At 36.8% G+C, this 17,830-nt stretch overlaps 2 protein-coding genes across 5 annotated transcripts in view; one reads left to right on the forward strand and one right to left on the reverse strand.

Moving 5' to 3' along the window:
- The first annotated feature begins 980 nt into the window (after positions 1–980).
- On the forward strand, positions 981–3,406 carry mrps26 (mitochondrial ribosomal protein S26). Its single transcript, XM_022216785.2, has 4 exons — positions 981–1,367; positions 2,476–2,622; positions 2,737–2,860; positions 2,999–3,406. Exons 1-4 carry the CDS (start codon positions 1,147–1,149, stop codon positions 3,128–3,130), a joined length of 624 nt encoding a protein of 207 aa, XP_022072477.1. The 5' UTR covers positions 981–1,146; the 3' UTR covers positions 3,131–3,406.
- A 1,470-nt stretch (positions 3,407–4,876) lies between these two features.
- Positions 4,877–17,830, reverse strand: part of loxl3b (lysyl oxidase-like 3b) — a 37,696-nt gene continuing 24,742 nt past the window's right edge. For 3 of the 4 annotated variants that reach the window (XM_051952892.1, XM_022216748.2, XM_022216765.2), the window contains 8 exons: positions 16,557–16,711; positions 15,266–15,436; positions 12,282–12,441; positions 10,607–10,850; positions 8,502–8,617; positions 7,201–7,337; positions 5,919–6,030; positions 4,877–5,837 (listed from right to left, as the gene is read on the reverse strand). In XM_051952892.1, the coding sequence (XP_051808852.1) occupies positions 5,764–5,837; positions 5,919–6,030; positions 7,201–7,337; positions 8,502–8,617; positions 10,607–10,850; positions 12,282–12,441; positions 15,266–15,436; positions 16,557–16,711 (1,169 nt within the window). In that variant the 3' untranslated portion in view covers positions 4,877–5,763. Of the gene's footprint in view, positions 5,838–5,918; positions 6,031–7,200; positions 7,338–8,501; positions 8,618–10,606; positions 10,851–12,281; positions 12,442–13,329; positions 13,486–15,265; positions 15,437–16,556; positions 16,712–17,830 lie in introns of all 4 variants that reach the window. The other variant, XM_051952901.1, reaches the window with a different exon arrangement.

The raw sequence follows: 17,830 nt of genomic DNA on the forward strand, positions 1-17,830 counted from the left end.
TGGTCAAAATTACTTGTAAGGGAAGATTGAATTCATTTAGTTGACTGAATTCATTAATTTTTCTAATAATAAAGTTGCATTTTACTAAGATCTAACTTCCCTCTCTCTAAATGTGTATACTTGTTTACTTGCTTTTACTTCATAAGAATGTGTCTATATGTAGAGAAAAAGACAAGATGAGTATTGTTCATCCGATGACTTTTATTTACTTTGATATTAGTATTGCAAACTTATTTTACTACTGCTAACGATTATAAGTTGCTTACATTTAAATGTTAGTTTTATATTGTAGCTTTGTAATACTAAAGCTAGATGCCCTTCATTAAGATTTCATTACACTCTAAATGTGTTTATTTAAGCATACACTATCGTTTAAAAGCTTGGAATCACTTAAGAATGTCCTTATTTTTGAAATAAAAGCAGCTTTTTTCATTGAAGATAACATTAAATTAATAAGAAATACAGTCTAGACATTGTTAATGTGGTAAATGACTATTCTAGCTGGATATTTTTAATGGAATATCTCCATAGGGGTACAGAGGAACATTTCCAGCAACCATCACTCCTGTGTTCTAATGCTACATTGTGTTAGCTAATGGTGTTGAAAGGCTCATTGATGATTAGAAAACCCTCGTGCAGTTATGTTAGCATATGAATAAAAGTAAAAAGAGTTTTCACGGAAAACATGAAATTGCCCGAGTGACCCCAAACTTTTGAACGGTAGAGTACATACATAGATATAAACAAAATGGTCTTGTTTGTCCTATTACTTTTACAATAAAACAAGACTGTTTGATATTAGCATTGCACATTTACATTACTAATTAAGCGTTAAATTACAACATTACTAGTGTATTTGAGTCTTCGAAGATGGAAACTCTGCTTTTAAGACATTAATAAAGAGTAAATATACCTGTAAAAGTCTTTTTCCTCACCTACAGATGGCGGTAGATGGAGTAACGGCGCTCTTTGCTAATGCTAACTACTTCCGCCGGTCAGAGGGCACAAAAATGGCCGCCGTCTTATGTCGATAACATTTCTGTCTCAATGTTAACTTAAACTGCTGGTTTTACACTCTTATTATTTACATCACCGTTACGTTTACTGACGGAGAATCCGCACCTGTTTCCGCATTTCAACGCCGACATGTTCCAGGTTATCGGCGGGAGGAGCGTCCAGGCGGCCCGTCTGCTAGCTCCCAGGAGCGTCGTGCTCGTGGAGGCTGTCCGGGGCAGAAAGTCCCGCACCGACCCGGTGGCCAAGTCCAAGGAGGGCCGGATAAAAACGCCTCCCCCGGTGGATCCGGTGGAGATGGTTGTCCTGAAGGAGAGATACTCCGAGTACCAGCTGATCATGAGGGCGCTCCGGTACGTTAATATCCCCGGTTTAAGGTGTCACTGTCAGTAACAGATCATCCAGTGTTCTGTTTAAATCTGTATCCTGCTGAAACCTGTCATCTGAACTGTAATATGCTAAAAATGTACACTTTAAAACATGTCAAAATGTACTTATAAGTGTTAAAAAGTGTGTGTTTTTGATTGAAGTCTGATATTTAATAATTTTGATTGTTAAATAATCAATTTGGTTTGATTTCTTTTGCAAATTAAAATAAGAATAGCTGATTAATTACTTCAGTCAATCAACAAAATATTTAACCGTAACAATTCTGATAATTAATTAGTCCTTCAAGTCATTTTTACATACGTAAATGACACAATTTAAATTCCTTTTAAAATGTGAATATGTGCTGTTTTTCCTGAATAAAAATGCATTTGAGTTTGAACATTTAGTCAAATAAGAAAAGCAGTTTAAATATTTGAGCTTGGCATCGGGAAAACTAATACGTATTTCTAAAAACTGACTTTAACGTTGCATTTTCTGTTTTTAATTTTATTTTATTATGTGCTCAAAAATTTGACTTACTTTCACTTTAATATTTCAACTCGTAGATAACCAGAGTATGTTTAAAACAGACCATGTTATTGTTAATGTGTGCTTAAAAATGGGATTTTCATGATAGCTTAGATTTTTATTTCATATTTTACTTGCCAGATATCACAGATTTTGAATCGGTGACATGGTGAGGAATAACAGTGAAAATTTTAAGCTTTTGTCTTTAATAGTTCGGGCGATATTGTCGTTAAAACAGCCTCAAATTTCATTTTGTGAAAAAATATGCTGCAAATTAGTCGACAGGCAGTTAATTAAACGAAAGTTATCTCTGAAAGTATTTGCTATATCAAGCTAAAACTTCACAAATATCTTGATAAATATCTGTATTTTATGCTGTGAAAATATCAGGCGAATTGGAGATGATAGAGCAGAAAGAATTTGGTGATATCATATGGAATGACCCAGTAAAAAGAATCTACTGACTCCATAGGAAGACGTCCTTTTTTACATTTGTTTGGAGTTCGCATTCAGTCTGGTTTGAAATGAGTGATTTCACTGGGCCCCTCCTTTTGTGTTCATCAGTCTGGAGTTTAAGGAGGAGGTGCTGCGAAAGAGGTACGAGGAGGAGACGGGCTCCCGGGCCGAGGAAAGAGCGAGGCAGGAGGCTGAGGAGCATCGAGCCCTGATGGCCTGGAACGACCAGGAGAACCTCCGCATGCTGAAACTCCGGTGAGGAGGAGCAAAAACTGAAGAGAGGAGGACGACTTTTACCCTCAGAATTGTATTCTAGTGTCTTGTATCAATGTGTTTGGTGACTTGAGCGTCTCAACTGGTGTGTTTCAGAGTCCTGAGGGTCCAGCAGGAGGCAGAAGAAGCTCAGCGCAAGAAGCTGGAAGTTATAATGCAGCGAGAACAGGAGCAGCAGGAATTACTCAAAGACAAGGAGAAGGAGATTTTGCAGCTGCAGGTACGATCAATTCCCAGTTTTTCATTTTGCCTGCATATCATACTTTCTGGCCAGAATTTTAATTTTTTTGAAGCCGTGTGTTATGCAGTGTGTATTTTAAAAAGAGGAAAAATGTTAACCTTCTTCTTCTTCTTGCAGGAGGATGTAAAGAACTTCATCACCTTGGAGAACCTGGATCAGCGAATCGAAGAAGCTCTGGACAATCCAAAGAATTACAACTTTGCCATCGACAAAGAAGGGAGAGTAGTCAAACAGACGCTGCTGCAGTGATGAACACAAACGGAGGACATTCGGACACGTTTCTGTCGCGGTCTGGACTGTGATCCAGGTCTGAGGCTGGAACCGGCTCTGGAAATGGATTTTTTTTAACCTTAGAAGAAGGTTAACTCACCCGTAAACTGAAGAATTCTCCTCCAGAGTTTAATGAAAGTCTGCTCACGTCTGGAGCCGACGGTTTAACCTCAGCCTTTATTTTTCATGTGACAGGTTTTTGTGATCATAACTGTTATTACTCATGATATGTAAAGTAAATTAATGTAAACAGGAGTGAGGCTTCCGTGGAATTATTTCATTTTCTCATTAATTTTTGGACCGTTTCCACCTGGTATTTATAGATCATTGGTATCTGTACAGTGATGGCCGATCCACTGGTCTTTGCATTTACACCTGTTATTAAAATATACTCTTATCTCAGTTTGTCCCGAAATATCGTCCAATCCCACTATACAAATCATCATCATTGGACGTGATGTTGGCTGTCATTATTTCCTTCTAATACTAAAGCAACATTAGTGCTAGCCCTTGTAGCAGCTAGCTAGCTAAGTGCATTTACTTGTGCAGTACTTGAGTACATGTCATACATCTTGATGCTTTTAATTCACTACGATTCATGCACGATTACTTGGTTAATTTTAAGCTTTACTGGCAGATTAATTCTCAATTAATGCACATTAGATTTCTTAACCTGCATTTTTAATACGCCATCCACACTAGGACTGAATACTTATATTTTACATGCGTCTGTCTCTGTACTTATGAGGGCTCATAAATGCAAGAAAAAAATGATGAGAAACAAAAAAGCTCAATATTTCAACCCACCCCAAAGACTGAAACTATTAATTGATAGCATTAGAAATTAGAAACAGGCTTGTGGGTCAATTTGTTTCTCAGCCGGCGTTAATTATGGGTCTTTTTTTTTAAATTCTGCTAAAAAAAAAATGAAAATCCAGCGTTTGTGTCTTCATAGCTCTACCTCATCCTGATTCTAGACTGTTTAGGGTGACAGATGATCTCCTAATACCTGAAAAATATCAGAAAATGTCAATTACAAGTCAGATATCTACATGGGGACGCTGAAGGTTTTCTGGATGGGTGATGATTTTCTGTAATATTTAAAAAAACCTTTTCAGACAGAACAGCTTTCTCAAGAGATGGAACACAGATTCTTTTAGTCACCCACTTCATATCAGGCCTCTAGACTCATGTTTTGCATCAAAATATACACATTATATCCCCTTTGCAACCCACAAGTCATGCCCTTTTCCACAGTGTCTTTACGTGTTACATTTTTGTCAGTTCTCCCTACACACTGGTGATTTCTTAACACCATGTTTTGTTATTTTTCATGAGCATGATCTAGGACTTAGTCTGTAAAATCCTGCTCTTTTTTTTGGCCAAATTGTAAAAATAAAGTTTTGCAGGTACCATTAACCGGCACAGATGATTTTTTCATGGTGCCCGTTGTTAGTTGAACCCCAACAATGCTCTGTGCCTGCTAATAATGTTAATATTTGACCAACAAATGCTGTTTTAGTTCTGTTAATACCTTAGTTGTTCCTGAGCTGAGGGTCCAAACTCTTACAAAGGAGTCGGAGGATATCTGCAATGGAAAATTAGGTTAATTTTTTCAATTTTTTTTACTGAATAAATCAATCACAAGCGATGATGGGATAATCAGCTGCTTCAAAAATGTGACAACGAAGAATATCTGCTCAAATAAGTCGTACAGATACAGAATAATCTTAATTCTTCTCCGTTTTATTTGGTGCAGCGAGTGTGATTACATCAGCTTACAATCAGCAAATCTTCATGGTAACTGTATTTTTTTTGTATTTGTATGTCTTGACCCTAAAATACTATTTAAAAAACACACAGACTAAAGCTACACTTGGCTTCATACTGGTTTTGAAGCACTTTGAATTTACAATACTGCTAATAAACAAGCATTTTTTTCTTTAGCACCGTGATATTGGCAATATATACATTCACAAAACACTGTAACTGTGGAGGCAGGTGTGTTATGATCCTCACAAAACGCTCATCTGCATTTAGCCTTGCAGCTAACATGCTAATCCAAGTGAATAATTCAGATAAAAGATGGAATGTGAGACACATTTGCAGGTTTTTGGTCAATAATACCTGGTATGATCCTGCATTTAAAGCTGTCACAGAGCTGCATTCTGTCCCTGTTAATCCCTCAGATAGATTTTTTTCCACTTCTTCAGGTAGTTCTGAACCTGCACCATCCAAGTAAAATACATCCAGTTACACAAAAATAATCAAAAAATGAAAAATAAAACAAAAAAGACATTCAATGGAAGGCTGTACATTTGTCATACACAGACGGAAGTTTTTAAAAATCTAAATTTGCAATAAAAACGTAGCATAAACTCACACGAGACTAGAGGAGAAAACATGGGCACTTGAATATTCAAGTATAATAAGTCAGACATACAACACATTCACCAGAGGAAAAGACTGCTGGCTTCTTCAACAACTACAAATCTGTAGTGGGGATCTGTTTCAGCACCTGAAAACAAAAGGTTTGTGTCTTTTTAAAGCTTGTGAGGTGTATTTTTATTCACTCAGCTCCCCATTTTGGTCGCCATAATGTTGAGAGGTCATTAAGAAATTCTGTTGTTCAGCTGTCCGGGGTATTTCTCAAATCTCCTCTCTGCCTCCTCGCTGAACGCATCACCTGTAAGGATAGAAAACGATAAATAAAGCAGCCAAAAATGATAAACAGGAAATAGCTTAAGTGTTTTTTTTTACTGCTTACCAATATGGCAGTTATGGAGCCAGATCCGATGTCCGTCGTATTTGCAGTTGCACTTCATGGCGTTGTTGGTGAAGTCGCTCTCTGCCACTTCGTAATTTGGATTAATCACAATCTGAAGAGGTAAAAAGAGGCGTTTCTTTTTCTGTTATTACAGTTAAAGCGGCTAGTGCAATGACAGGAAAATTCAGAACAAGACAAACTCTTTGAGAACATGCAGAAGAGTGGCTGCTTGACGAGTGGCTGCTCTAAACTGCAAAAAAATGAATGTTTATAAAAAGATCTTTAGCTGGCTAGCTATTTCTTTTGATAATTTACTGTTATTTTACATATTTTCCTTCTTAAATTATAGATAGTAACTGTAAAATCATCTAAAAATTGTATTCATTTACATGCTAACTGTACAAAATTGTGACGTGAAGCTGAGGCAAGCAGCCACAATCTTAATTATGCCTAACTTCACGCCTTAATAAAATTTAAACAGGTGAGTTATATCAAAATTCACCTCAAACACAGTCGTCGTGAAAGTTGAAATTAGCCGTAGAGACCAAAATAGCTTTTTACACCAGGCTATAAACATGTTTATTTCTGCTGTAAAGTCAGATATTTTAACATGGAGGTCGATGATAATTGACTCATTTTTGGATCCAGCCTCAAGTGGACATTTGAGAAACTGCAGTTTTTAACATTTCTCCATTGGCTTCATTCATCATTAGTCCATCATAAATTTTGTATAACTGGGCAGTAGGGATCAACCGATATGGGCTTTTGTTTTCTTCTTTGTTGCTTTTGTTGGTTTGGGTTTTTACGGACAATAATGGTGCTCATTATGGTTAATCAAGAAAAGCCAATAACCGTTAATTGAGACCAACGTACATTAAATGTAATGTTTTAACAGCATTTGATAGCAGAGAACCTGTCATTCATAACAAGTAATCTTTATCAACAAGGGCTTTATTAATTATTGTTTTCCAGATTCTGTTTCAGTTTAATCTGTGCCTGCCTTCTACCGTAGCCGCTAGCCTTAGCCACTGTGAGAGAAGCTAAGTTCCTGGTTTGTTGTGAGACATTCCTGAGACCACAGAGTGACAACAGACAGAGAAGAGGAGGCTGCATCAGACCTGGAATATTTAATTTATCAATAATCTGTCAGTGCAAATATCGATACCAATAACTGGAATAATTGCCAAATATCGGCCACAATAATCGGGCAGGTTGATAACTGTTTGTTCCCTACAGGGCAGTATTCATTGTCTCCTCCACAATTTCATCCAAACACGCTCACCTGCAGTATGTAGTTTCCAGGTTTGACGTCCGTGATGTCGATCCACTGACAGTCGATGTCGTGGCGGTACAAATCCCAGCAGCCCACAGTGATGCCCTGATCGCCAAAGTTGGCACACTCGTATCGTTTAGAAACACCTGAATGTCACAAACGAAAAAATGGATTCAGTGGGTTACTTATAAAGAACCAAAAGAGCCTTGTAAATAGTCATGAAGGAATAATATTTATTTGAAAATATATATTTGAACAGAGGAAATCATCATGACAATATTTACATATTTACCATTAAACCACCTAACTTTAACTTGCTAGTTGCTGATATATGCATATATATTTATTTTTATATTCAACATGTAAATTATTTCCTGTCATTTCACTGATTTCATGTGTAATTTTGCAAAATGGGAAATCTGCAAAATAACAGTTGAAAAATGTATAGTTTTTCAGTCTCCAATAAACACAACTTATCTTTCAAATAGCGGCAAGTATCTATAAAACAATAATATTTTATCAGATTTAAATACAGTAGAAAAATACATTTTAATTTCACAGTCAAACATTGTAAAAGAACAAATTAGCGTCCTTAAAAACACAGATTTTTTTGGTCTATTGTTTTTCTTTTTTAGTTTGTTGTATAAATTATTACTTTTCTTGCCATTTTACACATTATTATCTTTTGACAAAACATGAAAAATATGTAAAATAATTGTTAATTTTGTAATTTTACAGTAAAAGACTTGACAAGAACAAATGACCTATTTTGGCTATCATGAAAACCGATAAAATAATGCCTGGATTTCGCCGACAGTTTTAAAAGTTGTACAGTGTAGTTGCCACATTGTAATAGACTCATAGAGGGAGGAGAAATGTGAACTGTTGTTTGAGACATTAAAAAGTGGCATTTTTAATATAACTTAAGTTTTTTTATTTTTCACAGACAATGTTTACATTTGGAAAGCCGTGTTGGTTTTGAGAATGCATCCAACGGGGCATCACAATAAAATTAGACATGATGTGCAAATTCCACGACAGGAAATATGTGATGTTACTTAAAATTAGTTAAATAGCCCACATGTATCGGTATCGGTTGATATCGGAATCGGAAATGGAGGGTTGGACAATATCGGCACATCGGCAAAAAAGCCAATATCGGACATCCCTAATCTGTAATGACATAAATTTAATGATTATCTGTGTTAGTGGGAGTATTTCTTAAGATGTTTTTTGACAAATTCTAGCCTTCTGGTTCTCCAGATAAATAAAAACAGGCACTGTGGTTGGATTCCAACCTGAAGACTCACCCTCTTGACAATCTGTGTCCTCTAGGCAGAAACTGGCTTTGTGTCCTTCGGCCACTTTGGTCCCGTTAGCGTTCAGTAAATCATAGTGGGTGAAGATATCCATGCTGTGGTAGTGGCTGTAATAGACACAGAGAGAAAGAAATGTAGTTTTGTGAATCTAAAATGAGAAAATCCCTCATCTCAGAATCAAAATAGCACCTAATTTGATTACTGTCCACACATAACAAGTAATGTCCTCTTGTTTTTAGGCTTTATTCCATATAAACTGACAAGAATATTGAGTTTTCCATTGACATATGATCATAATTTTTTAACTCGAAGCTCTTCTCTATGTTTAGGGAAAAGAGTCTCCTCTGATTTTGTTATAAAATACATAATTCCTTTCAAAAAGTACCTGATAAATGTTATTTTAATAGATATTACACGGTGTTTTTGACGACAAAACGTCCTGATCTGTGTGTTCGAGCCCAGTTTCCACTGCAGACATCTGAAGCCGACACATTCTGTAAACAGTCATTTCATGCCAGAGCGGCTGCTGCATAAACACAGTTTGTCTTGTACTGTGATCTGAGCGGCAGACAACATAAGCAGCATAATGACGGAGAAGGACACACTTCCCACTTTCCTTCCACTGGTATGTAAATCTTGTTTGTTTGCTGGTTAGTGGAGGGAGAACAGACTAAACAAAAACATACGAGGAGATGGTGAGGACAGGAAAGTAACATTTTTATAGTAAATTCCCACACAGGCGCTTTTTGATCTTGTTCTGGACTGTAAATGGAACTTCTAGGGTTTTTATCTGCATCTACTATTTTTGGTGCAGTTACTAAGTTCATTTAACTCAGTTTTCTGCATAAAATAACAGTTTAGATATGAGTTGTGCCTCAGATCTGTCCAAACTAATGTAAACTTATGCACTGAGAAAAGCATGTTTATATATTGTTTTTCTCTGTTGTAAAGTATAAAATACATTTATAATCAAAGATGTGCAAAAATGCCAGCTAGATATAGTTACATGATTTTAAAAATCACATTAATGTAGGAAAATAAAGCACCACAGATTCTTGTAGTCCACAAGATTTTCTTTCTTTAAATGTCCACTGAGCCTTAAAGACAAGCTTTTTACCCTGTTACCATGTTTATATGGTGTTTTTATATGCTGGAAGATATATTATGAGTAAATCAAACAGTTGAGGCCATGCTTTAGCATTTCCTCCTTGATAATGCAGCATACTTTTGCATGCATTTTTTTTGCTGATCATCTCGAAAGCACAGATTTAGATTTTTGGTGAGTAGTTCCTCAATGTTAAAGCAGAGCTGGTGTGCTCAAGCTGCAGCAAACAGCAAATAAATGGATGGAGACACAGGTGGAGACTTCTTAAATCCACAAATTCTTAAGGATCCAACGGTGTAAATGTAGATCAGATTCATATTTTAATGTAGAAAGTGATTATTTTCAGGGAAAAAACTCCTAAATACACTACCGTTCAAAAGTTTTCATTAAAAAAAAAAACTGCTTTTCATTCAAAAAATAAAGATATTTCTATGTGACTCCAAACTTTTGAACAGTAGTGTGGGTAACTCAGATACACAGAAGTGAGTTTTTGGGGTTTAATCAGTGACCACAGAGGGAATTTAAATCAGAAACAATAAAACTAGACTCTCAGAAATGAGACATATCATTATTAACAACAGAAAATACCTAATCTCCAGTACAAATAGTATCAGATACTTCATCATCTATTGGACTGTCACAATCATCAATAATCTTCGATAGTAACTGGTAGAAAGAGTCTGAGGGGACAACAATGATAACAGGAGTTTGCCTATATTCTAAAAGCTTATGTGTGCAGTGGGTAATTCAGTTACTTTTCTCTGCAGAGACGACAAACTCAGATCTTTTTTTCATTAAATGAAAGATGTGTAACCTTTTGAGTCCAAGCTTCATCCACTACAATGTCATGAAGTCATTAATAAAACTTCTCTTAAATCAAATTATCATTGAGGGTGTTCTTAAGCTCTTGAAATCTTAATATCAGCCAGGTAAATCCTACTGAGGAGATCTTTTTAAAGGTGATCTGGTGCCTGAATAAAGAGGATTTTACCCGTGACAGGCGTGCCAGACCCACGAGTGCCGTCCGGCCTTCGGTTTGAAGTCGGCCCGTCCGATGTTGTGGATCTGGGAGGAGAACCGGAGCAGACGTCGGTGTCCGTACGGCCAGTTGGCCTTGGCAGCAGATTTGGACAGACAGTCCTCCTCGGCAGCGCAGTACAGCATGTGAAGAGGTCGGTCCTCGATGTAAACCGTCTGCTGGACCAGAGAAGCGTTCAGGACCAGATCAGAGGCAGCTGAGGCAGTAGGACAGGAGAGGAGTGAGGATCGAGGTCTAGTCCTCGTGTATAAAATACAAAAACATTAAATTAAACTACCATTAGAAATACACCAAAAGCATCCACACAAAATAAAATAAAAATGTAAAAAATAAACTAAAAGCTTTCTCAAAAGGGATCCAAGGAAACCTAGGATTTGCTGCGCTTTTATGAATATTTTTGTACAGTAAAAAATCTACAAATTCATCAAGTTGACCTCAATAATTAACAATTCTGTTGGTCATAATTTTTGAGTTAAGTTCTGTAATATATAATATTATGGGGTCTTAGCTACTTTATTAAAGGTTACGTTATTGTCAGTACACAACAATAATCAGTCTTAATATGTATTTTTGTCAAGTAAAGTATGTATTTTATATATTTTTCGTAAGGTTTTAATCCATATTATGTAAATTACTCTGGTAAAATCACACCATAAATAACACTAAAGGATCTTAACTGCAATATTTAAGCTTGTTAGGTTGATTTTATCATTTCGATCATAATCTTTTTTACTTGAAGGAACTTGATGTAATGCTACTGCCTTCAGTTTGAAATAATAATGTTTTCTTTGTTTAGTTTTTTTAAATCTTGACTTTACTTCACGACATTATCTTGTTTTGGATCTTGGATTTCCTTTTTTTATTTTTATTTGTTCATTAATTTGTCTAATTTTACATGGTCTTTATTGTATTTTATTTGATATTTTATTTATTAAGATATGATTTTCTTCACAGTATATTTTGCATTTTATTGTGCATTTTGTATCCAAGTATTTTATTATATATATTTCTATATTTAATTAAATTGTATATTATTATTTTGGGGTAGTGGTCACTTTACTCATTCTAATTGCTACTATAACAGAATTTCATCATGTATTTCTATTCTATTTATATTCATGTATAAGGCGCTTTGGGACTTTGTTTTTATAGAATATATTGTATATTCTGACTTCAATTACGTCGTTTGCCTTCAAAATGTTATATGTCTTTCTAAATCTGTTCATAATGATTTCTAAAAAACATGACTGCATTAACTGGTGAACATTGAAGTTTTGATGATGTAAATGTAATATTTACCATCTTACTTTGCTCTTTGCTAAGGAATATTATGTGTAAATATGATATAATTTCACTGTCGCATATGTTTTGTAAATTTGGAAGATGATGGAAAAGCACTTTGACTGTGTATAAACTCAAATAAATGAACTTCACACACACATCTGAGTCATTTTTACTCTTCTGGTGCAACTAGATCCATATATGGATGAAGAGCAGTAATAAAAATGAATCAGGTTACAATAATTCAGGCATCATAATGAGATATCTCCTCGATTGAAATGAAAACGATGTGATGTTTATGAGAAATCCAGCTGCCACACGTGTGTTTCTGTAACTTCCGACTCACTCTCTGAGCAGATGACTCCGGCTGCAAACTTCGCTGCCGCTTTCTGGCAGCTGACGGTTTTGTGATGCTGGCACTGACTCAGAGACATTTCGCTTCCTGTGCACTTCACGCCGCTCATCACCATCTCCGTCACGTTGCTGCTGTCCCAGTACCAGGTTTCCTTACAGGTGGAGGTCACAAAACAACAAACAAACAAACAAACAGCATGCATCGATCATTCAGGAACGGAGCTGCAGAGAGTTCAGTGTGATGCTGCTGTTGTGAAAAACAGATGTCCATGACGCATGTTTGGCTTCTGATCGAGGACACGGTGTAATGCAGAGTTTATGATCACTGGAGAACACGACTAAGTGCTTCAATAGTTACACTGCACCATTTCTCCATCTCAAACCCTATAAACTCGTCACTTTCACCATAAATATATCAGCTATATCGCTATACTTTCCACACAGAAGTATTCTTTTTCATTTTGGCGCTCAGTTTTTTGCATTTCTTTTAAAAATATCTGAGGAGTTTTTGGTCCAGAATGCCACATATTCACTTTTAAAAACCAGTGTTTGAAAGCGTTTACAGTCCCGTAAAAGAACAAATCATTATCACATCCTCAAATAAGGTCGTAATTTTGTCACAAAAACTGTAATTTTATGCATTTCTGTGCCTTTATTCGGCTTTTATGACCGCATTGGCGAGAAGCCGCAGAGTAACAAGTTGTGCCCTGTGAGTGTTTTGTTCTGTGTGTGTAGAAACTGGTGCCTGGGCCTCGTTAACCATAAATTTCTTTTCAAATTCTGGGGGAATGACACCAAAACTTGACATTTACTGCTGAAGTTTAAAGATCCACTGGTTAGTTCTTTTATTGTGCACATGAATGCACCAAAATCCTCAAATTTCCTCGTGGTTTTTTGCTTTGAAACTCACCGCAGTTTGTGCTCAAGTGTCAAAACACCAGCAGTGAACGTCGAGTTGAAGCTAGAGTGCACTAATGACTTTAGATTTTAGTGCAGAGTTTAGCTCTAAAAACACATTTTTATCCAACTGTCCTACTTACAGTGACGGCATGCATGGAGTATCCGAGCCCTAGCTGCCTGCAAACCACCATGGCTTCCTTTGTGGTCCAGCCTGTGCTGCACACTGTGCCCCACTTGGACCCAACCTGAACCTCCACTCGGCCCTCGTAACTGCTCCGGCCGCCAACTATCCGGATCTGCAGAAGACGTCCTGCTGGGAGTCAGTGAGGGGACACGCTTCCTGTCCTGTCTCTGAACCGTCTGAGCTAAAAGCCGCCCGTCCTCAGGCAGCGGAAAATAAAATGTGTAGTTGAAGCAGCAGTTTGGTTAGTTTATTGTTTTTTTTTCCTAAGGCGATGGAAACGTCAGCGTGGTTTCCAGATGAGGTCACCGCTTGGCTTTTGTGGTGAGTGGCTTAAAGTTTGATTAGAAACTTCATGTGGGCCTGTTTTGGTTGGCCCACAAGAAGCAGAGCTGAAAAAGCAAGAGGCTGCATCTACTCCACATGGAAATGATAACATACTGTCATACGGTAATGCATGCATGTTCAAATACTATCAATTTATTATTGTAGCTGCTTTTGAAAGTTACAAACAGGCCAAATCTGTGAAACCTGAACATATAAAATGTGTGCCCAATGGCTCTAAATGTGATATATTTGAACATGTATGACCAGAAATGTAAAAAACACCCATACACTCAGTGGCCACTACACTCCCCCGAGAGTCTGTGTTCTGCTGGATTCTTGGGCTGCCGATCATGAGCCGGACACGTGATTGTGTGGCAGTAAACACCACTAATGTTGGCGCTGCCACAAAAGCTGGATCCAGTTTCTCACAAACAGTCAAGCAGCTGGAATTTTTAAATAATGTCCGTCTGTCTCTGGAGTTTAACAAGCTGCAGGTCTGAGGGTGACGGCGGAGAACGAAAAGAGCTATCTGAGATCAAACGCAGGTTTTAAGTAGAAAATCCTGTCAGGAAATACGACCTGAGCAGCAGACACATGTGGGTTCTACTGTTACCAGGTGATAACAAGACAACAGATCGATAATAAATGATGTCTGATTTTGGTGATGTATCTGGGAAAAAACAATAAGATCATGTGCCGCTATTACAAGATGACAGCGATTTTAGATTATTTATAGATCTATAGAATTATTAGAAAGTATAAGCTAAGATGCTATACTACATTGAAGAGAAATTACAGTTGAATTTTAGTGGATTCAATATATTATTTATACAGTATTTTTGATATATATTTTGGATGATGCATTCTCTTTCCTCCACACAATCTAAGCCATGTTGCTCCATGACAATCAAAAGGAATTGCAGTTCATTTTTATAAGAAACAAGTTGATTCGACATATTGTACATGCACTATTTCTGACATATATGTAGGTAAATAATCTTAAAAATAAATTGTTTCCACTGAGAAGATTCTGTAAAATACTAAAAAAAAAGTGTGTTTCTTTGAGCAACTGTGAGTCTATGAGTGACTTTGAGGGACTTTTTGGCTGAACTGCAGGTTGTGTTTACACTGAGCAAAGAGGAAACAAGTATGGAAAAAAATTAAAATGTAAGCGGTAAAATATTTCTAGCTTGTTGAGCCACGATTTCTAAAATCTGTTGGGAGTTGGATCAATGCTACACACAGCAATTCTACTTTTTTAGTCAAATATATACAGAAATTCCACTTTTTCTTCCTTTTTTTTTATGATTTACTGCATTATACGTCTGTTAAGCTCCACAAAAGACATTTCTGAATTCCCTTTACTTCTAGCTATGGTTGTGCTGTTTCCATAGAGGTGCAGGACTTCATATTGTAGAGAAAATGAGCCCACGGTGAGTCAAAATGTGACTGAATAACCGACTAAAATGAAAGGCCACTGAGTGTACGTGACAGTATATTATATTTGCATATCATACGTATGAAAAGGTAACTGCAGAAAGTTGACCTCGGTGGTGTTAATAACCTACTTGCAGGCCCTGGTTAGCGTAGCCCAAACCCAGCTGCCTGCAGGCCACCATGGCCTCCTTAGTGGTCCAGCTCTCTCCACAGATCAGACCCCAGCTCTGCGTCCCGTTAGAGTCTACACTCAGAACCTCCACTCGGCCCTCATAGCGGGTTCGTCCTCCGGTGATCCGGATCTGTGCGGGACCGACGGGTTAGGAAGCACAGAGAAGAGCGCAGATACACAAGAGCTAGATGTGATGAAAACTCTGAGGAGAAGTGTCTGAATTTTTACAGGTTACATCATGAAAAAGCTGTAAAAATTCGGCTTTTTTATTTATTGATGGTTTAAAAAATTTGACACTTCATTGAGTTTTTTATCTCAGTTTCTGTGTGTATCTACAGGAGACACGGCAGAGTGTAATCTGGTAAAATACAACTTGTACAACCAGAATAACTCAATGTTAAAGGAAATCACAGTTGCCAGAAAAAAGTATGTTGAATGTTCAAGAAGTCAAGAAAAAAAATCATGTTTTTTCATGGTATGATTTGATCTGGGTTTTTTTTTATCAATCCAACAATTAGACCAATTAAGTAAACAAATATAAAATTGAGGAAAAGTCAAAATTGTTATAATTAAAAGGAAATATTGGTTGACTACAGATGTGAAAGTTTTTATCTTTTATCTGCGTGTATCTACAGGACAAACGGGGGAGTAAAATCTGGTAAAATACAAATTGTACAATCAGAAATACTTGATGTTAAATGAAAATCACTGTTGACAGAAAAAAGTATGTTGAATTTTCAAGAAATCGATGAAAAAAAATCACAGTTTTTGCATATTTTTTCAATAGTACAATTTGATCTGGGTTGGTTTATAACAACCCAACAACTAAACCAATTCACTGCACAATTATAAAAGTAAGGAAAAGATAAATTACTTGTTTTGTGACAACAGTGAAGAAGAATTATTGGTTGTCTACAGAGGTGAGATTTTTCTTACTGTTAGCTCTAAATCTCACATTCTTGCACAAACAAAGAAGACTGTTAGAGCTTTAAATACTAATGAAAAGACAAGCGGTAATAAATAAAAAAGGCATTTTCTAACATTTTTCCTTTCATTCTGTTGTCAAATAAACAGAAACTAAACATTCTGTTGTCAAATAAACAGAAACTAAACACTCAGCTCGTATTTTACAGTAAATAAATTTAACTTCTTCCACTTGCTAACATAAATTCCATATAAAACAAATTTACCAAGACAACGGCTCAGTGATTTTGAAATTAAACGTGACAGTGAGGAGTTTCAGGTCTGACCGTGTTCTCGAGGCCCATGTAAGGAATGTTGCATCGAACGGCAGCGTCCTCCATGTGGTGACAGTCCTCCGACGTGATGTTTTTAAAGGGGCAGTTCCAAATGGACCTCTCCTGACCGACACACTTCACCTCGTTCATGTATATTGGACCCATTCCTGGACGAACAGACGGAGAGAAGCTCTGAGGTTGAAGAGGTTGCGCTTGTTTATGGAACAAGACAAGAAGGTTCTGCTTTCATCCTCAGCCAGAAGTTCATCGGAGCCAAAACAAAGTGGTGGGTTTAGGCCGCAGAAACCTTTTTCCTACATCTGAATTCACAGCTTCTTGAACACACACAATACATGTAGCGCCTCTGAAGCTAGAATTAGCGCCTTGTGGTTGTTTGTCAACGCCAACCAGTCAAGTTGTGGTTTACTTTGTTGTCTGTCTACATCTGACCTTTGACATTCTGGGTATAAATCACCATCATTTATACCATATACCAACAATATAATATACACATTTTATATGATTTAATACAATATACCAAATAAGATATCCTTAAATAGGCTATCCCACTGTTTTCATAGATGCACGTGTAGATATTGTTTGTTTTTCTACTAGATGTTATATTCTGTATTGGCACATTTCCTGAGTTATGGCCAAAAACAAATGTTTTTTGTGAGTTCAACGACTCGTCCAAACATCAAACTTTAATCAGTTCAGAATCAAATCCAAATGAACGATAAAATCTTGAACGTGTTGTCAATAAACTGTGTCCACTCTTGGTCTTTCTTCTGAGTCCTGCTCTTGGGTCCTTATCCACAAAACCCAACAATTACAGCAGTTTCATGCAACCACTGCAGCATTTACTGGGCCTGCAGCAATATAAAAAGGTGCTTAAATCAGATTAGAACGATCTGGGGCATTTTGCACCTGTTTTCAAAAGACTGGTTGAGCACATTTAAGCTAACGGAAATATCCCAAACCACTAGTGTTGATGTTAAGAGGCTAAATCAAAGGCATCAATGTCTTTCTTTCTTTGGATTTTCTGTTGACAGCATCTAAATCTCTCTGTTCTTTTGGATATGGCAGCCGCTACTGGACATGCTGTCTACTTTGTTTTATTTAACTCCAGTTAAATTAAACTCATTGCTGTCATAATTGTAAAGCAGGACAGTAGATTTCGTCAACCACTTTGGTTTATGGACTCAAATGTTTCATCCTCTGAGTGATCTGCTCAGTTTGAAGGTCACTCATATAAAATTTTGTATTGATTTTTTTATCAAACACCT

This window comes from Acanthochromis polyacanthus, chromosome 1 (assembly GCF_021347895.1).
Source record: "Acanthochromis polyacanthus isolate Apoly-LR-REF ecotype Palm Island chromosome 1, KAUST_Apoly_ChrSc, whole genome shotgun sequence".
Taxonomy (NCBI): Eukaryota; Metazoa; Chordata; class Actinopteri; family Pomacentridae; genus Acanthochromis; species Acanthochromis polyacanthus.